The sequence below is a fragment of the Verticillium nonalfalfae genome, assembly GCF_003724135.2.
Source record: "Verticillium nonalfalfae strain VnAa140/NRRL 66861 chromosome Unknown scaffold_16, whole genome shotgun sequence".
Classification (NCBI taxonomy): Eukaryota; Fungi; Ascomycota; class Sordariomycetes; order Glomerellales; family Plectosphaerellaceae; genus Verticillium; species Verticillium nonalfalfae.
In genome coordinates, this window is record NW_021167241.1 from 234,712 (window position 1) to 258,147 (window position 23,436).

Here is a 23,436-nt window from a genome sequence, read left to right on the forward strand (position 1 = left end):
GGGTCGTTAATCAATCATGCAGCCTACCTACCTTACTGTACTCTCAACCACCGTTTGCCGCTGCTCGTAGTCTGAAACGGCTGTGCCGAGGTTCCTGTTCCTGGATGAGGACCCATTTCTACCAGCATCAAGCTCCCGGAGCCAACCGAAAGCACTCTGAAAACTTAAAATATAGGACGAGCCGCGCGGAATCGCTCCATCCAGGAGTGCCGGCAGCCCGGATACATGCCCGACCAATCCGAACTCCCTGTCGGCTTGGCTGAGGCTCAGCAAACTGCAGCGCTTCACTGTCATAACACACGAGGAGGCAGCAGCAGGCGCAGATCCCGAGCCTATTTTCCGAATGATGCTTTGCACCGCCGCATCCGAATGCCACTCTCCTGGGACCCCGAGTCTCGGACTGAATGACTGTTTGACAGGCGGCTTTTGCCCTCGAGTGTGTGTTGTACGGCTCGAATCGGCAACTTCTTACCTGAGGAAAACAGTCCAAGGTCTCCAGATCTGGGCATTCCGCGCGGCCGAGGGCCGTCTTCTCCTCAGCACGACTTCGGGCAAGACTCCAGCGACGGGTGCTAGGCTTCAGGCGAATTGGGCTATTTCTCCCGCGCCACCCGACAGCTGTTCAGCCAAATGGCTCCGCATTGAAGCGGAGCACTATATTCAAATGAATGGGTACTTTGAGGGGACCCCAGACTCCAAAGCGCTCCAGGCCTCAGCGGGGCGGCGTGGCGACGGAGATGATGGGTACCCGACTTTCAGACGACGGGTACGCCCGAGCACATGGTCTGGAACCACGAGACGAGGCCTGACATGGACCTGGATCCAGGATTCTCACGGCCGTGTGTAAAATGAGAGGGCGTGGAATCAATCAAGACAACACTCTCAGCAAGGTGATCCCAGGCTGATTGCCCACCATACTATCAAGGAGGCTGAAAGGACCCGGCGGGGCAGTCCGATGACTGAAGTTTGAGGGGAATGGCGCGATAGAGAATCTCCGTTGCGCTGAGAGGTGCGCCTGTTCCTCCGGCACTTAGACAGGAAGCTTTCCCCAAGGCGGCAAGTCGCAACACGAGGCGTCCTGCTGCTGGGCTGGGGTACTGCGAGCAAAAAAAACAAGAAGAGGCATGGCGCGGTTTCCCCACACGGCCCCTGAAACTTGACTGCCGAGATCGCTTCTTGCTGGTTCGCGGGGACTAGGTCAACGTGACCAGTTCACGCCAGATTCGTTATGGTGCAGGACGAAGGTGGTGGCGCCCCCCATCGACATCAATCAGGGCCAAAAACCCAAAGTCAGTTAGTGTTCCCCGCGTTCTCGGCCGAACTTCGAGCGAAGTCATGAGCGGGCGAAAGGATACGGACCATGGTGCGCCGAGTGCTACTCCTTGCTCTTGTGACGGCTGATGATGGACTCTATCGGAGAGTCAGTTGACGACGGCGTTGCCACGTACTATGGAGCCGGGCCCGATATATTAAGAGCGCGGATCACCTCGTCTTTCAAGGCTCTTGAGTCCACTTGTTTGCCAGTCGGTATTCATCGTTACTCTTCTGTCCATCATCAAACTGCCCAACATGCGGGCCAATTTTCTCCTCGCCGCCGCGGCCTGCCTCGGCCTGACCTCTGCGCTGCCCACTGAAGACGTTGCTGCCCTCGAGGAGCGTCAGACGCGTGTGCCCACCATCTTCCTCTGTGGTGACAGCACCGTGGCCACCGTCGGTGCCAGCAGCCAGACTCAGGGCTGGGGCGCGTTCCTCCAGTACTCGTTCCAGACGTCCAAGGCCGTTGTCGACAACCGAGCCATTGGCGGGCGTAGCGCTCGTTCGTACACGCGCGAGGGCCGCTTCGACACTGTCGCCAACCTGGCGCAGTCTGGTGACTGGGTCGTCATCGAGCTCGGCCACAACGATGGTGGCTCCCTGTCCACCGACAACGGCCGCTCCGCCTGCTTCGGAGACGGAGAACAGACGTGCAGCACCGTGTACAAGTAGGTGCCTCGTATTGGGAATCAAGGCGTGTTGACATGTTGCTGACGTTTCGCAGCGGTGTCGCCGAGACCGTTCTCACGTTCCCCAAGTACCTGAAGAACGCCGCCAACAAGATGCTTGCCAAGGGCGCCAAGGTCATCATCTCGACCTCTACCCCCAGGAACGTCTGGCAGACCGGCTCGTACGCCTGGTCTCCCAACCGCTTCCACTACTACGGCTGGTAAGTCTTCACAAGCGCAACCGGCGCCCTAGACCGCCTGCTGACAGAAACACCAGGCTCGCCGCCCAGCAGCTCGGCGGCCCCGCCAAGGGCGTCTACTTCCTGCCCCACGGCGAGTACGGCGCGCAGGCGCAGAGGAACCTCGGCGCCTCCACCGTCAACGGCGGCTACCCCGTTGACCACCTCCACCCCGGACCTTTCATCGCCGACGCCATGGCCAAGTCTTTCGTGCTGGCGCTGCGCTGCGGCAGCACCGCGCTCGGCGGCCTCGTCCGCAACTCGACCTCGTCGCTGACCTCGACCTACCTTGGTCCTTGCATTGGCGCCGCCAACTCGACCATCTCTGCTCTCCTGCGCTGAGTCGTTGTGAAGCGGCAGTGGGTTGTGGGCAGAGAGCGCTGTCTCGCAGGAATTTGTATATAGGAGTGATGTACATAGGAAGCAGTTTGTAGTACATATGCAGAGGGACATATGATGAGGGAAAAAACCTAAGCTGTTCATTAGCGGGGCAGAATATGAATGATTGAATGTCATGGTCGCCACTGTTCCCGCATGTGAATACTGTGTCACCTCTGGCCATTCAGATTATGTTCGACAACGCCTCCCACGGTATTCGCCAGCTATGTTGGCGTTCACACCGCCCCGGAAGGATTGCTCGGGGTTCGGGGCCGAAGTGGCCGCCGTGCCTGACAAGTCGTTCTGTCTCGGAGACAAACAGCTCAAAGATCCTTGGCCAAAGATCCCAGACTCTCCTCGTAGGCTGGCAAAGCCCATTTTGCCATCCAGGGCATGCTGAGGACCTCCTCCACGCTCGGTCGTTCGCCAGGCCTCCACGCCAGCATGCGCTTCAGCACCTCGAACAGTGCGCCTTGCTCCTCCTCAGTGACGACCTCCATGCTGCAAGACTCTCTGGGCTCCTGGATCCACTGTTCAAATCGCCTGTCCCAAGACCAGATGTCACAGTCGTTGCTGAGTGGTCTCCCCGTCTGATCAAACCACTTGGCACGTTGATCCCACCGATCCCGTCATTCAGACGGAAGAGGGCCCTGAAGATGGACCTGCTGTGCAGTGATCTCGTCCTGGGGCGTCAGTATGCCGTCTATAAGAGACCTGCGGGCCAGGACCTCAAAAATGACACAGCCAAGGCTCCATACGTCTGAAGAAAACCCAAGAGGTGTTGTTGTCTCAAAAAATGCCTCGGGAGGGCGGATCACGAGGGGTGTGTGGGATTGGAAGCGAGACCTATCGGCGGGCGAAAGGCGACGCCAAAATCGCCGAGTAGCAGCTTTGCTTCACCCAACGCGATTTCATCGCTCGCTATGCCCAGCCACACAGGCGTTATAGCGTGTGGTGGGACTCCGGCTGCTGGATAGGCCTGCTCCTTTTCGAGAGGCACGACAGGCTCGAGCTCCGGGGCCTCAAACTGAGAATACAGCTGCTCGACTGAGAGCGTGTCTAAGGAAGAAGGCAGCTGGAGAAGAATATTGCCGAGATGAAGATCGATAGAAAGAAGGGATGAGACTCTCGGCGGCGACGTTATGCAAAAGGGCACATATCGCCGTGGACACATCCCAGGGAATGAACAGCAGAAATAGCCAGAGTAAGCTGAGCTGCCAGCGACCGGGCCACGTCAAGCCGGAATAATTTCGAGTCGGATGCTTCTCTTGCGTCTGCCAGGCTGCATATGGCCGGTACGGTGACCAAACAGTGGTGAGTGCCGTTAGGTCCATGTAGGCTGAAGCGATCAATAACCATAGGGATCAAAGGTGCTCCGGTTGCGGCATATCCGGAGACGGTGGCCGTGAGCCCTTTTCGTCAGTTGGGACAGGATCTCTTCCTCTTGCCCGTCGGCATCTGCAGTACCGAGTTTGACGGCGGTGTAACTGGAGCTTCGTTCATCAGCAGCAAGCCAGACTGATGCAAAGGTGCCGTGGCCGAGTTTGTGTATGATGCGGTATCGCTCGTGAAGACGGTCGTCAATCTGAACGGCATGATAACCTTCCGGACGGTACTGACTCAGATCCTCCACGCCGTCGATATATCCGTATTCCACGTTGAATGTAGACATTGTTGAGAAGAAGGCTTTTGATGAGATGCGAGGGTCGCGAGCCGCCCTCATGAAGCAAGAAACACCCAGTCGCCGCCTAGATCAGCGTTACGTTTGGCATTGCCGGGGCCACCAGCCACTCACCCGTCTCGGTCGCGCCAATCGCGAACAGGGAAGGCGCTGCCAGAACAATCTAATGGAGTTGAGGTGCTTTGGTGACAGTCGTGGAGGTGAAAGAAGAGGATGTAGTTTGGAAGAATGAAGCTCACTTGTACTGCGGCTTTGCTGCCAAGGGTGGTTGGTGGTGGTGGTGGAGACACCTGCCTGAGAAGTCATGGACAAGGCCACAAGCCTGTATCAGGATCGACCGCTGTGAAAAGTTCACTAGCTAGACCAGTGCATCAAGAGCCTTCAATACAGACAGAAAACGCCATTCACCTTGTCTCCAATTATGCGCTCGGCTTTTCCCACAATGCTGAGCTGCACGACAAGCCCTCTAAGCGTCGAAGGGCTACATTTGAAATGTATTCCGACCCCTGACCTAGATTCTAGTACCTGCGGACCTAGTGGAAGACCTCTTGACTCTGCTCTAGACCACGCATTGACAAGACATCACAGGCACGGCACGGCATGCAGGGCCGTCGTCATAACACTAAAATCGTTTGTTCCATTATCGCTTCCTAATACATGAATGGGCTTGAAACCCCAATGTACGGGCTACATGTCTGCCACAATCAGACAAAGATGGTACCATGCCGACAACAGCTAAATCTACAAATGCCCAACACCAAACGCCTTGATATCGTTTATACCATGCCTTCTGCCAATCAGAGGAGGCGCATGCCATACTCCGATGGCCGGGGAGAAAAAGAAAATCCGACATGGGGTCTGAGATGACGGCCGCCGCCACATGCCATGCCCTATCGTCAACGGCCATTCGTGTGCGTACCGAGCCGGACGTCTCGTGAACGTTCGTGAGAAGCCCTTGAGCGGCCTCGGTCGGGCGACACGCCAAATCTCTAGTCAATTGTCTTGCCGCCGCAGTCCGGGATCTTGATGCCCTTCTTGAGGTTTCGGTTGACGTCGAAAAGACCCCACTTGCTCTCCCACTCCTTGCCGGGCGTGTCGAACTTGGCCTTCCACGGCTCGTCAAAGGCCGAGAACCAGAAGTACGTCGTGTTGGCGATCGACGGACAGACCCAGTCGTCGAGCAGGTCGTTGATGCCTTCAATCGACGCCTCGGCGCCGTTGGTGCACGTCGTCGTCTGGTCGCCGCACCCGACGCCACCCTCGGATGGCCAGCCAATCTCGGACACAATGTTGAGCTTCTTGTTCGTCTTGAACACGGGGCCCACGCTCTGGGTCCAGAAGTTCCAGGACCAGCTTGCCGCGTCAGTCGGTTGCACACCGCCGAAGAGCGGGTGGATGTTGGCGAGCACGCCATCCGAGACGCTGGCGAGCTGCGCATCCCAGTCGCGGCCGAGATCGGACGTCACGACGGGGAGCGAGAAGCCCTTGGTCGTCATGTTCTCGCGGACCTCGGTGAGCACATTGCCGAGCTCGGTCAGCGACATGTCCTCCCTGAAGAGAACCTCGTTGCCGACAATGACGCCCTCGAAAGGCTTTTCGCCGTACGTGTCCATGATGTTCCAAAACTCGGCGAGCTGGCGCGCGTTGGTAGAGGCGTTCTTGTCGAGCCAGACGCCGAGCCAGAGACGCATGGTGTTGTCGATCTCGAGCTGCTTGAACGAGTCCAGAACAAGTTCTGTCTGGTTGCAGTCATTGCCTGTAGCATGTCAGCCAGGCGTCCACGATGGATCGAACGCACGTGAGGAGAGAGAGAGAGAGAGAGAGAGAGAGAGAGAGAGAGAGAGAGGGAGGAGGATGGCTGCTCACCATAGAGTCGGATCGTGTTCGTGAGCTGCGAGAGAACGGCCATGTCGCGCGTGACATTGTTGGCCGACGGAGGGTCGTGGAGGCACTCTGGGTACTGGACGCCGAGGGGTGTGTAGTCGAAGCCGCTGAAGACCTTGTGCAGGTTTGTCGAGTCTTGCAGGTCTTTGATCTCCTTCGAGTTCTTATTCAGGAGGCCGTTTTTGTTCTTGTCGTCGTCAGCACTCTGGCCGCTGCCGGCGCTGCCACCGCTGCTTGACCCGCCGCCGCCCTGTCGTGGGAGAATGGCGCCAAGCGTGCCGCCGAGAATGGCACCAATAATGACGACAATGGCGACGATGATGATGACCCATTTCCACTTCTTCTTGCCTTGGCCCTGCTCCTTCATCCAGTCGGACGACTTTTCGCCATCATACGCAGCACCGCCTCTGCCGCCGCCGCCGCCGCCGTTGCCAAGAACAGGGCCGTAGCCTGAGCCAGAGGCAGAGCCGGCGCTTCGGGCAGCGAGACCGCCGCCGACGGCACCAGCCACGCCTCCTGCAGCGGCAGCGCCACCAGCCACGCTGCTGCCGCGGTCGCTGTGCGACAGACTCAACATGGAGTTGCGCTGAGGGCGGGGGTATCCGAGGCCGTCGTCGCCGTCGTCGGCAATGTCGTGGGGGTTCACGACGCCGAGGTTGTGGTGAGACGTCGAGTAGCCCTGATAGGGGTCGTCGCTGTACGGATCGTGGGCGCCGTAGCCGAGGGGGCTGCGGGAGGGGGTGCCCTGGCCGGGGGCGACGGCGGCCGCGCCGAGGGGCGTCAGAGAGGAGTGGCTGTCGCGGTCGAGGGGCGCGGGACGCTGCTGCTGGTAGTAGCCGCCAGCAGGGGGGCCAGGTTGCGCGAGCGAAGGCTGTGGTGCCGAGGGGTAGCCGGTGTCCATGGCGTCGACGCCCGACTGACGGGCGTTCTGGTCGGCGACGTTGTAGGCGATGCCAGCCATGCCGCCGGCAGCAGTATTGCCAAAGTTGTCGGCGCCCGGTGTGACACCCCAGTTGCCGTGGGTGCCGTGGGCAGGCGGGTAGGGTGCGTGACGGTCGTAGGCGTTGGGTTCGTGGTGGTGCTGTTGCTGGTGGTGCTGGTCGGGTGCGTACCTGTCCTGGCCTTGGCCCTGGCTCTGTGTCTGTGTCTGTGCGTGGTCGCGGTTGTACTGGCGCTCGGCACGGAGCTGCTCAAAGTTGGACTCGGGATGGGGCTGCTCGTAGTGATAGCCCTGAGGCGCATAGTGTTGTTGCTGCTGCGACTGGTGATATGGGTCCGAGTAAGGGTCGTTCATGTTGCGGGCGGGCGAGCGGGAGGGGGAGCGATGGTAGTTGTTGTCGAGGGGCTCCCTCTCGCCGTAGGATGGATCGTCGTAATTTTGGTAGCGACTCATTGTTTCAGTTTCCGCCCAGGGCTGGGTGCAATGTTGCAGAGGAAGCGACAGAGGGATGTCCACAGCCGTGGACAGACAGGCGGGAGAAGAGAGAGAGAGAGACAGAGACGGAGACGGGAGCCTCGACGGCGAGCGAGTGGTGGTGTCGTTGGCGCGGGCTAGAAGAAGCAAGTCTGCGTCGCCGGTGGAGAGAATTCGCGGTCGAGGACGTGAAGACGAAGTCGCAACAGTCGGGCGGCGTAGGTGGTGAGAGCCTCCCAAAACACTAGTCTGCACGAACGACCAGTCGAACGAGGGACGAGGGCGGTGGACGAGAGACAAAGAGGTTGGAGGTCTCGGAGAATTAGGCGGATCGTGCCAAGTTCGGGACTATTTTGGGGAAGGGCAGGAGAGGAGAAAAGGGTAGAGGGTGACGGGGCGCGGGCTGTGTTCGTATTCCCGTTGCGGCTGGGCAGGTGCCGGCGGTGGTTGTCGTTGGTGTGCTGTGGTGTGCGTAGTGGTGTGGTGTATTGCGATTCGTATTCGACCCCTCCCTCTCTTGGGGGGATTGGACCAGGCTGGATCAGGTCTCACGAGCGAGCAGGCTCGAGAGTTGCGAGTGTGGGAATTGATGGGCGCGCGAGGTGCCAAGACGAGGATGTTCTTCAGTTCGTCAAGGGCTATTCGAAACAAAAAACAGTCGTGATGTGGAAAGGGTGAGAGAGAGAACGGGTATTGGGGGGAGGAGCGAGAGCCAAGGACGGCAGAGGCAAAGGCAGCAGCAGTAGCAGAACAGGATTGCGGTCCTTGCGACCGCCGGTGAATGAGTGAGTGAGTGGTCCTGTCTCCTGTTTCCAGGGCTCCCATCCTGGAAGGTGTAGTGTGGGTGGACAACGCTAATCTGGCCCCAGTCTTTGGGCTGGGGGGAGATGGGCGATGGAAGATGATGATGAGATGGGATGCCCGCCGTCGACCATGTCGAGGTGCTGCAGCACCAGGCTAAGCCGGAACAAGGCTGTGATGACCTGGGTCCGGCTGCAGAGGGCAGTACAGGGTTAGGGTTAGGGCTGGTGAACAGTGTGACAGGGGACGAGCGAGGAAGCAGCCTTTAGTGGAGCTGTGGCAGGGGGGCTCCTGGGGCGAGACATGCGCAGCGTCGGCGGGGCCGCTAACGGGGGGGGGGGGGGGGCGCCCTGGGCAGTGGGCAGTGGGCAGTGGGCGGTGGGCAGTGGGCCAAGGGCCCCGGGCTCAGCACCAGTCGCAGTGCTCGCCCCCAGTTGGCGGAACAACGCCCTGCGCCTCGCCGCTGCTCCCACGAGTCGTCCTCACGAAACCCCCTCGTCTGGCCTTTGCCCCGTCTCCTGTTACATCTTGATGAGGGTGTCTGCCATGACTACTATGTATCTGTACTCTGTCGCGACGTGGTGGCATGTCTTCGCAAACCGAGTGATCTTCCGTCATGGCAATTGGAAAATTCCCAGACTTCATTCACTACATCCATCCACCTCGAGCAAAACTCCTCCCTCATCTTCACCTCGTATTCTTTTTCTGTCTCGTCGAGCCCACCGAGTCGGCTTCTTCGTCCCCTGAGGCCATGATCAAAATAGCATGGCACCAGGCACCAGCGTTCACAGCGAGCACGAGCCCCCCCACCTCGCCGACGGCTGGCCGGTGGACGCGCTTCGGCCCTGCTGCCCACCGCACGTGAACGAACAGGGGGACCACTGTATCTACAGCAGAGGTCCGTGTTCGCCCATCCATGCGAGCATCACCAGCCCACCCGCCCGCTAACGAAAAGTCCCCTCCTCTCCACCGTGGACCTGTATTCTCCTTCATCTCAGCCTGCCAGTGACATCATGTCCATATCATTGGCACACACGTTGCCCGCTGGCATGCGCTCATCTCTTGCGACATGCCCCCCACGATGCGAGATGCGATCCAGCACATGGCTCTCGAAGCGCCAAGTGGTTACAAGGGCGTTGCTTGTGTTGCCAAGCCAACTCGATCTGTGTGACCTTGAAACTCACACAACGGCCTTGCGATGTGACGGTCGACACATTGTCAATGGTCAGTCGTCGTGGGTGTGTGAAGCTACAATAGGACTGGTGACGATGCGACATGCCAATCTGGCGGGCGGTTTCTCCGGCCAGCCGTTACCTACAGGCTTTCCACGTGGTTCTGATCTAGTATTTCTTGGGGGGTTTTTTTTTGTCGTGGTTTTCCTCTGGCACATCCAATCCTGACGAGACATACTTTTTTGTTTGTCAGCCCAAAGTCGCATCTGGCGAGGCCCGATTGCCGCCAGATGATCGTTACGCTATCGCTCATCATGCGAAGCAGCACGCATGGGACGATGTCACCCTTGCGAGAAACCATCAAACCACGGGCAAAAGCCTGCTACCATTGGCTGCACGCAACACGGAGTTGGAAAGAAATTGGTATGGAGAGGTAGTACCCGTAGCCCACCCCTGATAACGCCAAGGTGCAGTGCTGGTACGCCCACGAGCACGACGAGCACGACGAGCACGACGAGCACGTCAACTATATTGTACACACACAGCCATGGCCATCTTGCCTTGGCCAAACAAGACCCGTGACCAAAAACCCTTCTACTCGCGCCCAGGGATCGGTATGAGGTTCGACAACATGAACCGCTTCTTGCCCGTCATGGGCTGCCTCGTCCAGACGGCCTCGGCCGTGGCGGGATCAATCTCGCCGGCCGCCTCAACGAGCTCCCAGCCGCCGCGCGCCTCGTCCCAGGCCATGTGCCGCATGAGGATGCGGTTGCCGGCGTCCTCGAGGAGAAACTCGCGCCGCCACAGTCGCAGCCACTGCTCCTGGGGCGTGCCGTGCTCGGCGTTCATCTTCTCGATCATGCGGTTCCGCTGCGCCACGGCGACGAAGATGCGCGTGTCCCAGAGCCCCTCGCGGCGCGGGTAACGCTCCATGATGCGGATGGCGTCCTCGCGCACGAGCGGGTCGCGGCAGTAGAGCGCCACGAGCGACAGCTGCCACGTGATGCCGCCGTCGAGCGACACGCGGTGCGCCGGCGTCGTGAAGCCGAGGTGCAGCGTCCGCAGGCTCGTCTCGAGCAGCGAGTTCATCTCGCGGCACACGGGCGTCAGCGCCTCCGCCGTGCGGTGGTCGCCGAGCTGCGGCAGCTTCGACATGAAGTGCACGATGAGGAACATGAGCCGCAGGTGCAGCGCGCGGAGGTAGCTGTCCCGGTCGGCCGTGCCCGCGAGCATGAGCCGGCGGTAGAGCGGCTGGAAGGCGCCGTCCCAGATGGTGGTGACGCGGAACACCTCGGCGCAGACGCGGTCCAGATGGGGGTGCGCCAGCAGGTCGACGATGATGCGGTCGACCTCGTCGTCGTCTTCGGACTGCAACAGGCCCGAGTCGTAGACGAGCTGCATTGTTTCCGGCGCCTTGAGGGCGCCGTGCCTCTGGGTCGCGACCCAGTACTCTTCGGCCTCGGCCACGTTGCGAAACTCGACTGGGCACGTCTCGATTTCGGCTGTGCTTTTCGGCAAGTGCAGCAGGAGCAGCGTGAACGCCTCGAATGTCTGGCCGTTCTCCTCGAGCCCCTTGTTGAGGGCCGGCAGCGAAGGCCCGCTCCCAATACGCCCATCGAGAACGCTGCGAGCCTGGTGGGCGAGGTTGGCGAACGTGTCCACGAGGTCGGCGAGGAAGGCTTTCGGGTTTGGAGCGAGGTGCGACATGTCGCCGTAGTCGCCACTCACCGTGGCGAACAGCACGGCCAAGCCATGATTGATGTGTTGCAGGGCGGACTGGCGGTCGCCCCTGATGATCTCGAAACAGATGAAGAGCACCGACAGGAAGAGTGTGTCCTGCAGAATCGTCCCCGGCGAGGCCTGCCCCTGGAGACGCAGGGCACGGCAGTAGCTGGCCACGGCGTGCTGGTAATGCGGACTCAGCGTCGTGAGAGCCTGCGTCGGACTCATGGGCTCCATCTGATGGGACATGGCGAGAGCCCCGATGGCGATGCCGGCGTGTCGGAGGGTATCATTCGTGCGCGCCAGCTGCGGCATCGTGGTCCTCCACAGCTTGGCCCCTGCCGCGGTGCCTCCGCCGATGGAGACGCGCATAAGGCTGACAAACTCGTCGAAATACAGGGCGTTGAGGTCCGTCTCGAAGTCCATCGTGTTGACGTTGGGCTCAAGCAGTCTTCTCGGAGAGAGTTGCATAAGCCGGTCTACGGGCTTGCTCACGACCGATTCTGGTGTTGGGGCTGTCGTCTCCGGCTTGGACCGCTTCTTTCTTGGCTTGATCACATAGCCCTCGCAGTAGCCGCGTGATTTGAGGCAGTTCATACAGTACGGCTTGGTCTCGTCGCATTTGACATGGCGTTTCTTGCAGGTGACGCAACCCGTACGGACCTTGGCCGTGCTCGTGCGGCTGAGTCGTTGACGTTCAGTGACAGAGGCAGCATCTTGGCTGGCGTGGTTGCTTGGTGATACTGTTGGGGAGCTTGAGCTTGAAGGAGAAGAAAGAGAGGAAAAGGTCAGTCAGTGGATTCGGCAGGATCAATTGGAGGGCTGTAATTCACTCAGAGTCATTGCCTGGCCCGGCCTTTGGTCTGCGTGGGAGGGATTCCATGAGCGGCAGTAGATGTAAGCATTAGCTAGCCATGATGTGGGCCAGATGCTCGAACAAAGAAAAGACAGGGAGACAGGCGGTATATTGACAGTAGAAAAATCGATCACGACGATGGATCACAGCCAGCTGGCGCTGTTCCCAGATTGGAGGGAGGTGAAGGTGCCTGATGATATGTTCGAAAAGGCACCGTCAAGGTGGAGGAGGCAGCTTGATTCCGTGTCAGATTCGTCTCGCCGATCACCAAAGGAGAAAGTGTGCATGAGGCAGCCGTCAGCACGATCAGGCAGACAAATGCCGTGTTGGTCCGAGTTTACCTGGCGGCCTATTCCGGACGGTGGTGGTGTGTGTGGTTGATCCTGATTCCCGTGCAGTGTGTTCCTTGGCGTGTCAGCACGACCACCCTCCACACCCCCGCGCGTCAGCCCTGGTCAATGTTGCCGAGCCGGATACTTCCGGGATTGCATGTGTCGTGCTGACATGTATGTACCGGTGCGTTATGACGCAAACGGGCTATCTCCGATGAGTCATTTCACGTGACATGACTAGGGCCGTCGCAGCCCCTCTTTTCCCGTCTCGGATGGCCCGCGGACGAGTGATCGCGCCATGGCGCTGTGCCGCTTCCCAGTCCCATTTATGCTGATAAGCCCCGACGTCAACGCCCTCGAAACATCCCCTCCTTCTCTCATCACCCCCCCCCTCCTCCTCTCATCCGTACCATCGCGTACGCAAAAGCGTTTTCGACACCGTTCGAATTGAACCGCCTCCCGGCCTCATAGAGAGGCCGCCCACACTCTGCAACAATGCCCGCTACCGGATGCTCAGCAGCAGCGGCGGTTCGCCAGACCGTCTTCTTCTACCAGCCCTCGCAGCTCGAGGTTCGCTTCGACCCCGAGTGATGCCCTTGAATGGCCCGCGGAGATCATAAGCCTCGATGACATCGCAGCCCTCGGTCTCCCGGGTCCTCAGGGGTGGCAGGGCCTGGACCCCTTTGCCGCCTGTGCCCTACCAGATGCCAACGCCGGCGCCGCGCTCTCCTCTGTCGACGGGTCCCCGAACTGGGACTTTTTGACATGGGATCCCGCGACTTCGGCGACCAGTCTTGGTGCGGACGCCACATTTCCGGACCTGGAGATCGGAGCTGGTAAGAGTCCCATGTTGTCCTTTTTTTCTGGCTCACAGACACGGTACATAATACTGGCTGAATCCCGATGCTGACGGTGACATTCAAGATTTCCTCAACTTTCCTGATTACACACCTCCCCTTCCCCCATCTATGCCCAACATTTCTCCGTCCATTCCCTCTCTCCCCTCCTATGACCTTCCTTCGGCCTCTAACAGCCCACCCTTTCACCCGCCGGCCACCCGTTCGACGTCGCACTCGCCCCCCAACACGACGCCGAGCTCCACCAGCGGCGCCCCCGCGCTGCCGTCTCACCGCCAGGACCGTGAGTCGTCCGAGGTGGCGCAGCGCCGCCAGCGCAACACCATCGCGGCGCGCAAGTACCGCCAGAAAAAGGTGGATCGGATCGAGGAGCTCGAGAAGGCGCTCGAGGAGACCGTCAGGGAGCGCGACGAGCTGCGGCTGCGGCTCGCGCGTCAGGAGGCCGAGACGAAAGCGCTCAAGAGCGTCATGCGCATGGGCAAGGAGTCGGCGTCAAATGAGGACTAAGTGTGTGTGTGTGTGTGAGAGAGAAGGATGGTTAGATGAATTGATGTTCCTCTTTTCACTTGCTTGCATCACTCCCCCCCCCCTCTCGTGTGACCTTACAGGCTCTTGCTCAGACGATGTCGGCTTGCGCGTGTCTTCAGGGACTGGGTGCATGGGTGTGCGCCCAGTAGAGGTTTGATTGTTCACATTCAGTCGCAAATGGTCATCATGGCCAGGGGTCGGTGGGGGTGGTGGAAGATGTATTGGGGGGTTCTGCCTCACCTCAAGTCGAGCTTGTGCTCAAGGCGTGTCTCGCTGTGTTACGAGTCCAGTCAGTGTTGCCATTATGGTACGGTGCGGTCGCAGTGATGCCTCGCAGGATGAAACGAGGAATTCGACATCTACAGTATGGCCAATAACTCGTTCGCCACCTCGTCTATTTGTTCTCGCCGTTTGGCGCTTCTCGTCACACAGGGGGTTGTTGTGTACAACATGAATCATGCCAGCGCATGGGGTATCACTGTGTACAACATGAATCATATCGGATCATGGACCATCATCACTAAACGACCGCATTTCCCGGCGCACCGTTGATTCAAGGTAGTCCGGAACCCCCGGGTCTTTCAAGACCAGCCCCTCCGACAATATCATTTTGAACCCTCGGCCATTCATACTCACTTCCACGTGGCTGCCATGATGCATCTCACAAGGCTGTTGTGCGCTTGTGCTGTACAAAATGACCAGATATGATTCATCGGCCATCATGAAAGGCAGCCAAGACAAGAGGATACTGTACCCTCCCAGCAGCCCAGGAACTATTGTCATCCGCGTTGCTTGACAATGGTTACATCCCCCCTTTCCGGCCGGTCTGTACATACACTCTCCAAGACGAAACCTCTCAGCCACAGATGAAACGGCCAAACGTGGCTGATGATGTGGCTAACCACAGGCACGTGCTCAACTGCGATGCGGAGATGACAGCTCACCGAAACGGGCGAACTGCGTAAAGTTTCCTGCTGCAGCACACTCAAGGGAAAACATCCGACGTCAACTCGACGCCTCTTCTGGATGTGTTCAGCAGAACGGGCCTTTGAGCGGTACTTTCTTTCTTGGCAGACATCATGTCTTCAAGTGGAGATGCGGTCTAGATACCCTCGATGCTTCAACCTCGGCGCCCCTTTGGCGGCAAGCCATCGATAATATACCCTGGGCCATCCCGAAGCGATCTGGATCTCCATCATGCGAATGCTGTCATGCCTCTCAGGAACCATCGTCGAGGGTAGATCGAGGCGTACAAAGCAGGCTCTCGCTCTTGCTGGGGGACATGCCCGATGTGTCGCCATCAAACCGTTTCTTCTGCACGTTTCCGTCGACAGCGGTGGCCAATGGCCCTCGTAGAACATGGTCCTAGAATCACTGGACGAACGGCTCGACGGCGCTCGTCCATGTTCTTTTACCTCACAGCTTGACGACATCCAGGTCACAATGCTCCGCGAATGCAGAGACACGACCTTCGTCCCGAGCCGATTGAACGATCCGATTCTGTTGGTGACGTGTTTCGCACGCCACTCGGCACCGTTTGAAGCGTGGCCTTTGCTTCCCTGGCGTATGATATTGGATGCCTCTCGTTCGGAGCAATCAAAATCAATCTATCTACCAGAAACAAGCGTTTGGGCGTCAGCCGCGTCAGCCAGCGTTTTTGGCATTGTTGCAACCTCAACAGATCGTCAGGGCTTCCCCGGATCTCCAGGTCTTGGCCCTCTCAAACGAGCAGAGCCGAGTCATGCTCATTGGGTTCTCGGATCAGAAGCCGGACACCATATATGACCTCGCCCCCTGACGGCCCTGAGCTGCCGACCTTGCGCCCTAACTTGCCAGCCATGTGCCCATCCGGAGCCCCAACGTCCGGTTCCTCATCAGCGCGATTCTGCCCCCACGTCGCCGCGGGCCTGGAACTGATCGACGGCCGTCGACGCCCCGCGCCTAAAACAGCAACCCTCCGGACCCAGACGTCACACGATACCACCCAAGCCAGGGAATGGCCGGCATAACAACCGTCGCGCGGCGCGCCCAGACTCCGAGAAGCCCCTCATGTCGCCTTTGGCGCAAATGAAAGACCTGATTTGAACCACAGATGAACCACAGATGACCGCGGATGGACCACAGATGGACCACAGAATGAGGGCGTCGCCGGCCCGAGCGGGGCCTGATTGTGATGTGCTCATCAACCGTGCCTCATGGGAACGATGGGTCCAACGACAAAGCGGGCCAGCGAAGGGACAGCACGAAGGAGGGAAAAAAAGGGGGCCTACATATAGAGGCCTGAAGATTCTCTCCTGACTTCCTTGTTGGCCTTCTTCCCTTCCTGCAGACAGAGTACAACCGATCCTTCTCTCCTCAGTCATCATGAAGTTCCTCCTCCCCGTCGTCCTCGCGGGCGGCGCCATCGCCCAGTCCGGCCCCTGGGGCCAGTGTGGTGGCTCGGGCTACAGCGGTCCGACCACCTGCGTCGCCGGCTATACGTGCACCTTCTCCAACCAGTGGTACAGCCAGTGCCTGCCCGGCGCCGCTCCTCCCCCGGCCGCTACCACGACCCGGGCCGCCACGACCACCGTCGCTCCCCCTCCGGCCGTCACCACCACGCGCGCCACGACGACCACCGCGGCGCCTCCCACGACTCCCACGAACCCCGGCAGCGCTGTGTTCAAGTGGTACGGCACCAACGAGGCCGGCGCTGAGTTCGGCGAGAGCGTCCTCCCCGGCCAGTGGGGCAAGCACTACATCTTCCCTGACACGTCGACCATCTCGGTACGTTGAGGCAATTTCTTTTACGCAGGATAGAAGGACATGCGCTGACAGACTTGACAGACCCTGCTCGGCCAGGGCTACAACACGTTCCGTGTTCAGTACAAAATGGAGCGTCTCGCGCCCAACGGCATCACGGGTGCCCTCGACGCCGCCTACCTGCGCAACCTGACCGAGGTGGTCAACTTCATCACGGGCCGTGGTGGCTACGCCGTCATCGACCCCCACAACTACGGCCGCTTCAACGGCGCCATCATCACGAGCACATCGGCGTTCAAGACGTACCACCAGAACGTCGCCAGCCAGTTCGCCTCCAACAGCCGCGTCGTCTGGGACACCAACAACGAGTACCACTCGATGGACCAGGCCCTCGTCGTCAGCCTCAACCAGGCCGCCATCGACGGCATCCGCGCCGCCGGCGCCACCCAGACTATTTTCGTCGAGGGCAACCAGTGGTCCGGCGCGTGGAGCTGGGCCGACGTCAACGACAGCATGAAGAACCTCGTCGACCCCCTCAACAAGATTGTCTACCAGATGCATCAGTACCTCGACAGCGACAGCTCCGGCACCAGCCCCAACTGCGTCTCCTCGACCATTGGCGTTGAGCGCGTCCGCTCCGCCACCAACTGGCTGCGCCAGAACGGCAAGGTCGGCATCATTGGCGAGTTTGCCGGCGGCGCCAACACGCAGTGCCGCGATGCGGTCCGCGGCCTGCTCACCTTCCTCGAGGCCAACGCCGACGTCTGGCAGGGCTACCTCTGGTGGGCCGCCGGCCCCTGGTGGGACACCTACATGTACAGCTTCGAGCCCCCCAGTGGCACTGGCTACCAGTACTACAACGCTCTGCTCAAGGAGTTCATCCCTTAGATGGACTTTGGCGAGACAGACTGAGCCTGAATCCCATTTCCTTTTCGGAGGGCTGGAACCTCGGGCATCCAGACAAATGATTGGTCCCCGCTGGGACTCACATGATGCGGAGGGGCATAGAGGGGAGGGTGCTTGTACATAGCGATGGAGGGAGCAAGCTTCAGGACCGTACATACTTGACCACGTACATACTTTGTGACGATACATAAAATTCAACTGTACATATTGCCACCATGATTTGGCCCTTCCTTTGTGATTTTGTTTGTGTCTTTCAAAGCAGAATCTGTTCTTTGACGTTGTTGGTGTCCATTGGCCCAGACCCCGAGCATCGAGTTCAAGCTCACTAAACACCAAAAGACCAGATACCAAAAGGCCGCCCCAACGCCTCGGGTGGACTTCACGGTTCGTATCGTTCATACGTGAAACAAGGTCCAATCAGCTTCGAATAAGCCGAGGTTGCATTTCGAACACCATGATGTCCCCGTTCTTATCGTGCATTCTCCATACAAGCGCCTTCTTTCGATCGCTGCGAGGTTTCCCCTCGTCGCACGTCATTCGGTGCCACCTTGATGGCCACCTCAGAGCAGCCCTCACCATGCTAACCACTTTGCGGCATGACTCGCCTTCCTGATGAGGAGCGTTCACAATTATGGAAGGAGTTTGTCTTAAAAGGCAATGAAGAGTCTTGTCAGACTGACGTCTTCGAGACGCCAATGTTCGTAGCTCATGGCATCTTGGTTGACGCATCCTACATCATGGACTTCACCCCCGAACGCCGCCTCACCATTTGTGTGTGCTCCCACAGAAGATCATTGGCGCAATCGCTTGTTCAGCATGTCTCATTGACGCCGGCCACTCAATCTTCAACTCCGTCGACAGTCTCAAATCCAGCGGTGGCGAAACCATCCGGGGACGTCGTCGTGCAGACAGGCAGCCGAGACAAGACGAAGACGGCTTTCCTCGACCCTGAGAGGCCGACTGCTTTCAAAGTGGCAGAGCGCGTGCAAGAGATACTTGAATGGCTGGCAACGAGCTGGGTTGCCAGTGAAGAACCATATACAACTTGGACAACCAACGAAAGACAGGCTGGAGGAATAGCGCTGTGAGGGTTAGGGTTATCTTATGTCTTTGGTCTTGGGGTCAACAGGCGTTTGGGTCACGATCAAACACAGAAAGGCGAGCCATGGTGTCTCTGCAGAGAAAACCAAACCATAGAGCCGTGTCCAGTATCTATTTCTTGGTACCATCAAACACAATCGACCTCAGCATCGACCGTTGTCAGCCTTTGAACCTGTCATATGCGTGCACGGACCATGCGAGGGGTTTCGCTCAGCTGAGCCTCAGCTGAATCCCTCGACCTCGGCCTCCTCTTTGATCTGGGCCGGGCTCTGCTTATGATGAGTTTTCATTTTCTGTGCTCTTCAAGATCAATGTATGCTTACTGCGCGCCCGATAGTTAAGCTCGCCCCCCCAAGTCCATGCCCGCCCCGTCGCACGCTCCACAAGGCCCGTCCCGAGGCGCGGGCCGGCCCCGCAGCCTCCGGGTGCTATCGCTCGACGGCGGCGGCGTCAAGGGCTATTCGACCCTGCTCATCCTCAAGCGCATCTTTGAAGCCTTGACACCCGAAGACGGAAAAGGCCCAGAGCCGAAGCCGTGCGATGTCTTTGATCTCATCGTCGGCACGTCGACGGGGGGCCTCATCGCCATCATGCTCGGCCGCCTCCACATGTCCATCGACGAGTGCCTGAGCGAGTACGGAAAGACGAGCGCTGTCGTGTTTGGCAACCCCATCGCCCAGAACCCCATCGGGAAGCTGTTCAAGAAAGTCGCTACCGGCTCGTTCTATGACGTGGCACTGCTGGAAGGCGCCATTCGGGATCTGCTTGTCCAGCGCGGCAAATCGGCCGATGAGTTGTTTTGGGAGGAGGATCCTCAGTGTAGAGTGTGAGTTGAACCAGAAGATACCGTGACCGGGTCTCTCCACGCCCAGCCGAGACATACTGACCTGACCACTCCAAGCATGGTCTGTGTGACGAGGAGCATCACCAGCAAGGTGGACGTGATCCGGAACTACACATCCAGGCACCCGACGCAGCAAAACTACAAGTGCGCCATCTGGGAGGCCGCCGCCGCCACCGCCGCAGCGCCCATGTTCTTCCGCTCCGTCACGCTCAAGACGGGCGAGGAATGGGTCGACGGCGCCATGCGCAGGAACAACCCGATCAACGAGGCCATGAACGAAGTCAACCGCGAGAGCGAACGCGGCTGGGAGGGCCGCGCCATCGGCTGCACCCTGAGCATCGGCACCGGCGTCGCGCAGGTCCGCGAGGTGTCCAACTCGGCGAGCGCCCTCGTCAAGAGCGTCGTCAAGATCATGACCGACTCGGAGGACGTCGCCGACGCCTTCCTCAGCAGCTCCTTTGGGCAGCAGCTCGAGCGCAGCCACCGCTACTTTCGCTTCAACGTGCCGCAGGGCCTGCAGGCGCTCAAGCTCGACGAGTGGAAGGAGACGAAGAGGATGAATGCTTTCACGATGGAGTACCTGTCCAAGTACGAGACGGGCAAGTCGGTTGTCACTTGTGCCAAGTCTCTCCTTGATCCAGACGCTGCGAGTTAGTCTTGCTTTCGAACATGTCGCGCGTCGAGTGCGGAGATCAGCCGCTGATGATTCTTGTGAGGCAGTTCCGGTTGTCACGCGCAAGTTGACTCTCCGAGGTAGTCCATGTGTGAATTTCATCGACAGGGCGGCCTACACGAATGTTCTCAAGGACTTCTTCTGGACCTACGTCGGCGAGACAAGCCAGATCTTTGTTCTATGGGGTTTAGGCGGTGTCGGGTACGCAGTCCTTTTTCCCCATCTCTGTCTCTTTTCCTTACCAATAAAACCGAATCAACCCTGTAGTCGCTACCTCTGACATCCCACTAAGGAAAACCCAGCTGGCCTTGAAGCTTGCTGACACGATGAGCCAACGAGTATCGGTCATATGGATCCGCGCAGACCAGTCGAACAATTTCAAGCTAGACTACTCCAAAGTCTTGAATCGGATGCTTCACGATGATGATCAGCCCCCCAGGCTCGAGACCATGACTGGTGCCGTTCTAGACGACCATCTCGAGCAGACTAGGGACTACCTCGAACAGTACCCTGGCGATTGGCTCCTGATACTAGATAACGCTGACGATATGACAACGTTCCGGGAGTCCATGGAGAGTTATCTCCCGATGCGAGGCAGGATCCTCGTCACCACGAGGGACCCGCGGTTCCAGGGCGATTGTGGAGCGCCAGACGATGGCATGAACGTTGTCCCCATGGACGATGAACAAAGTGTTAAACTCTTGCTAAAGCTCATACCAGCCAGGCTCCAGAAAGGCGCCGAAGACGAAAGCGCACGAGCCAGGGAACTCGTCGACCTGTTGGGCAACCTGCCCCTGGCCATCGCACAAGCGGCAGCGAACATCATTGACCAGCAAGTCTCGCTGAGCGAGTACGCGGCCGCCTTTCGCGAAGCAACCGACAAGTTCGAGGCTCTCAAGGCATCGACGCACGACCGACGGACCCGCGACCCGCGGAATGCGGTGCAGTCCGTGGCGCTGACCTGGCAGATCTCGTTCGAGCGCCTCGAGCAGTCGTCGCCGCTGTCGGTGACGCTTCTCGGGTACCTAGCCTGTCTGCACTGGGACTCGGTGCCGCGCGACCTGCTGCGGCAGTTTCCAGAGTTCGCCGGGCTCAGCGACATGGAGTTCCGCAACGTGCTCGCGCGCCTCATCCAGCTTTCGCTCGTCGAGGAGTACGCCGTGGACGACTGGCCGCAGCTGCGCATGCATCCCATGACGCACGAATACGCCTGGAAGCGCACCAGAGAAGCTCCGGCCGGGTTTATCACAGGCTGCTTCCGGCTGCTGGGCGCCCTCTTCCCGCTCGTCAGCGGCGAGGACGACAACACCTGGCAGCTCTGCTCCTATCTCGCGTCGCACGCGATGCGCGTCGTCGGCCTGGCCCAGTCCTTGGCCTTGCAGAGCGAGAGCCAGCCGGGCCTGATGCACGTCCTGGCACTCTACCTGAATGCCTTTGGCAACGTGCACGTGGCGTGCCAGATAGCCAGCGAGGCTCTCGAGATGGCCAAGCACTTTTGGCCCGATCAGCCGGCGCTCCTCAACAGTTTCCGCTGGACCAAGATTCAGTGCTTGACAAACGCCCAGCGCTTCGAGGAATCTCTCGTGGACATCGACACCTGGGCCGAGACGGCCGACCTGACCCTGGACGCAGACGCCGACGGCGCGCACTCGTCAACATCCGTCCCACGCCTGAGCGGACAGAAGCGCGCAGCACTGAACCAGAAATACTCTGCGCTCAAAGAACTGAGACGCTTCGACGAGGCGCATCTCCTCAGCAAGCAGCTCGAGCCCCCGACAGAGGGGACCGAGAACGAGTGGACGGCGATGGCGCTCATCACGAAGCACAACAGTGCGCATGCGCTCCACAGAGGAGGCCGCAGCCGCGAGGCGCGCACTGTCGTTGACGAGGTGCTCAGGAACGTCAGGGGGCCAGACGGGGAGCTGAGGGTCAACCGACGGGAGTATCTCGCCTTCCTGAACCTCAAAGCAGACCTGCTGCTGCGCGGCGGTGACGGAACGGGCGACATGAACGAGGGGCTGGCGTTGTTCAAACAGGTGTACGACGAACAAATCACAACGACGGGCGTGGTCGACTCGGACACGTGGATCGCGGCCAACAATGTGGTCAACACGCTGGCAGACGCTCCGGACGAATTTCCCGACTCGGCCCAAACGAGCGCGCGCATATTCGTGGAGATGCTGACGGCGTGTGCGGCACCGGGCATGAAGCAGCTGAGAAACCAAGATTCAGGCAAGTTTCAGAGGCACGTACGCGTGTTCCTTATTCACTTTGACGAGTTCTTCAGAACGGGGCGTGTTCCGGCCGCCGAGAGTGACAGGCTCCTTGAGCTGCGCGAGACGCTCATGAGCAAATTTCTCCTGCAGACGGACATCACTGTTTTCGTCGAGACCTTCTCGGTTCACAATACGCGTGGGGTGCACCTCCAACAGCGGGGGCGCGCTGCGGAAGCAGAGATATGCCATCGAGATGCCATGAAGGGTCTCGTCGAGTGGGGGGCCATGGGGGCTGATAGGCCGCCCGTACCGGGTATGAATACGATGAAAGACTACGAGGAAACCGTCTCGACCTACCACTACAACGTCATGCTAGCAATAGCTCGTCAAGGCCGCTTAGGGCACGCGCACGCCTACCGAGAGGAGAACATCAGGTCACTAGAGTTCGCGGAAACGTCCTGGGGGCCTTTGGACGTGAGAATGCAGACTGATGGGATGGATAAGCTCGTTCATGCGGAGGCACAGAAGCGATTGCTAGATGGGGACGTGCCGAGTGATGATCCTGAGGGCTGGTGGATGCAGCACGATGTCAATCTCTCTCGTTCCAAGATGAGGTATGGGGTTCTGAAGGTTCCGAAGGCCGGAGAGAACATGGTAGCAGTTGTTGACGACAGCGAAATCCATGATGCGAGCGTAGAAGAAGAGCGGGAACTTGACAAGCAGCAGCAACAACAACCACAACGACAACAACGACAAAGCGATCCAGTTCCACGGGAACCAGCCAAACCACAAATCGAAATATTATCAGCGAAGTCTAGTAGCAGATGGGGGAAACGGCTGAGGCTTGCGCTAAGGGAGAGGATGAAGGTCTCTTCGTCAGAGGCGGTCCCTCTAGCTAGGTAGGCCAGTGGCTATCATTGACCTAACAGATGGTAATACCTGAGTCTGGGCCTTTCACAGCTGTGACAACCAGACATTCGACACTCGGTGTTGGTCAAGTGGAATCGTCTTCATCGTGATTGAATATATCTGCAAGTCTCTTTCATGCCATGACACGGCCGGCTCAGGAGAGCGACCCGATGATACTTAGGGTTTACCGGGACAACAA

The 23,436-nt window shown here is 59.1% G+C and overlaps 7 protein-coding genes across 7 annotated transcripts; 4 read left to right on the forward strand and 3 right to left on the reverse strand.

Annotated features, from left to right (window-relative positions):
• Positions 1-1,569: 1,569 nt before the first annotated feature.
• D7B24_002484 (uncharacterized protein) lies at positions 1,570-2,563 on the forward strand (the record flags this gene model as incomplete). Its single annotated transcript, XM_028636690.1, has 3 exons — positions 1,570-1,982; positions 2,039-2,203; positions 2,260-2,563. 3 exons carry the CDS (start codon positions 1,570-1,572, stop codon positions 2,561-2,563), a joined length of 882 nt encoding a protein of 293 aa, XP_028497636.1.
• A 1,384-nt stretch (positions 2,564-3,947) lies between these two features.
• Positions 3,948-4,271, reverse strand: D7B24_002485 (uncharacterized protein; the record flags this gene model as incomplete). The annotated part of the gene is made up of 1 exon (XM_028636691.1): positions 3,948-4,271. The coding sequence occupies one exon, from the start codon at positions 4,269-4,271 to the stop codon at positions 3,948-3,950; it is 324 nt and encodes a 107-aa protein (XP_028497637.1).
• Positions 4,272-5,269: 998 nt separating this feature from the next.
• On the reverse strand, positions 5,270-7,557 carry D7B24_002486 (uncharacterized protein; the record flags this gene model as incomplete). Its single annotated transcript, XM_028636692.1, has 2 exons — positions 5,270-6,036; positions 6,147-7,557. The coding sequence occupies 2 exons, from the start codon at positions 7,555-7,557 to the stop codon at positions 5,270-5,272; spliced, it is 2,178 nt and encodes a 725-aa protein (XP_028497638.1).
• Positions 7,558-10,145: 2,588 nt separating this feature from the next.
• Positions 10,146-11,870, reverse strand: D7B24_002487 (uncharacterized protein; the record flags this gene model as incomplete). The annotated part of the gene is made up of 1 exon (XM_028636693.1): positions 10,146-11,870. One exon carries the CDS (start codon positions 11,868-11,870, stop codon positions 10,146-10,148), a length of 1,725 nt encoding a protein of 574 aa, XP_028497639.1.
• Positions 11,871-12,956: 1,086 nt separating this feature from the next.
• On the forward strand, positions 12,957-13,825 carry D7B24_002488 (uncharacterized protein; the record flags this gene model as incomplete). Its single annotated transcript, XM_028636694.1, has 3 exons — positions 12,957-13,031; positions 13,123-13,297; positions 13,386-13,825. 3 exons carry the CDS (start codon positions 12,957-12,959, stop codon positions 13,823-13,825), a joined length of 690 nt encoding a protein of 229 aa, XP_028497640.1.
• A 2,385-nt stretch (positions 13,826-16,210) lies between these two features.
• GH51 (Endoglucanase gh5-1) lies at positions 16,211-17,476 on the forward strand (the record flags this gene model as incomplete). The annotated part of the gene is made up of 2 exons (XM_028636695.1): positions 16,211-16,612; positions 16,673-17,476. The coding sequence occupies 2 exons, from the start codon at positions 16,211-16,213 to the stop codon at positions 17,474-17,476; spliced, it is 1,206 nt and encodes a 401-aa protein (XP_028497641.1).
• A 1,478-nt stretch (positions 17,477-18,954) lies between these two features.
• D7B24_002490 (uncharacterized protein) lies at positions 18,955-23,169 on the forward strand (the record flags this gene model as incomplete). The annotated part of the gene is made up of 5 exons (XM_028636696.1): positions 18,955-19,421; positions 19,497-20,089; positions 20,160-20,313; positions 20,405-22,942; positions 23,055-23,169. 5 exons carry the CDS (start codon positions 18,955-18,957, stop codon positions 23,167-23,169), a joined length of 3,867 nt encoding a protein of 1,288 aa, XP_028497642.1.
• Between the last annotated feature and the right edge of the window lie 267 nt (positions 23,170-23,436).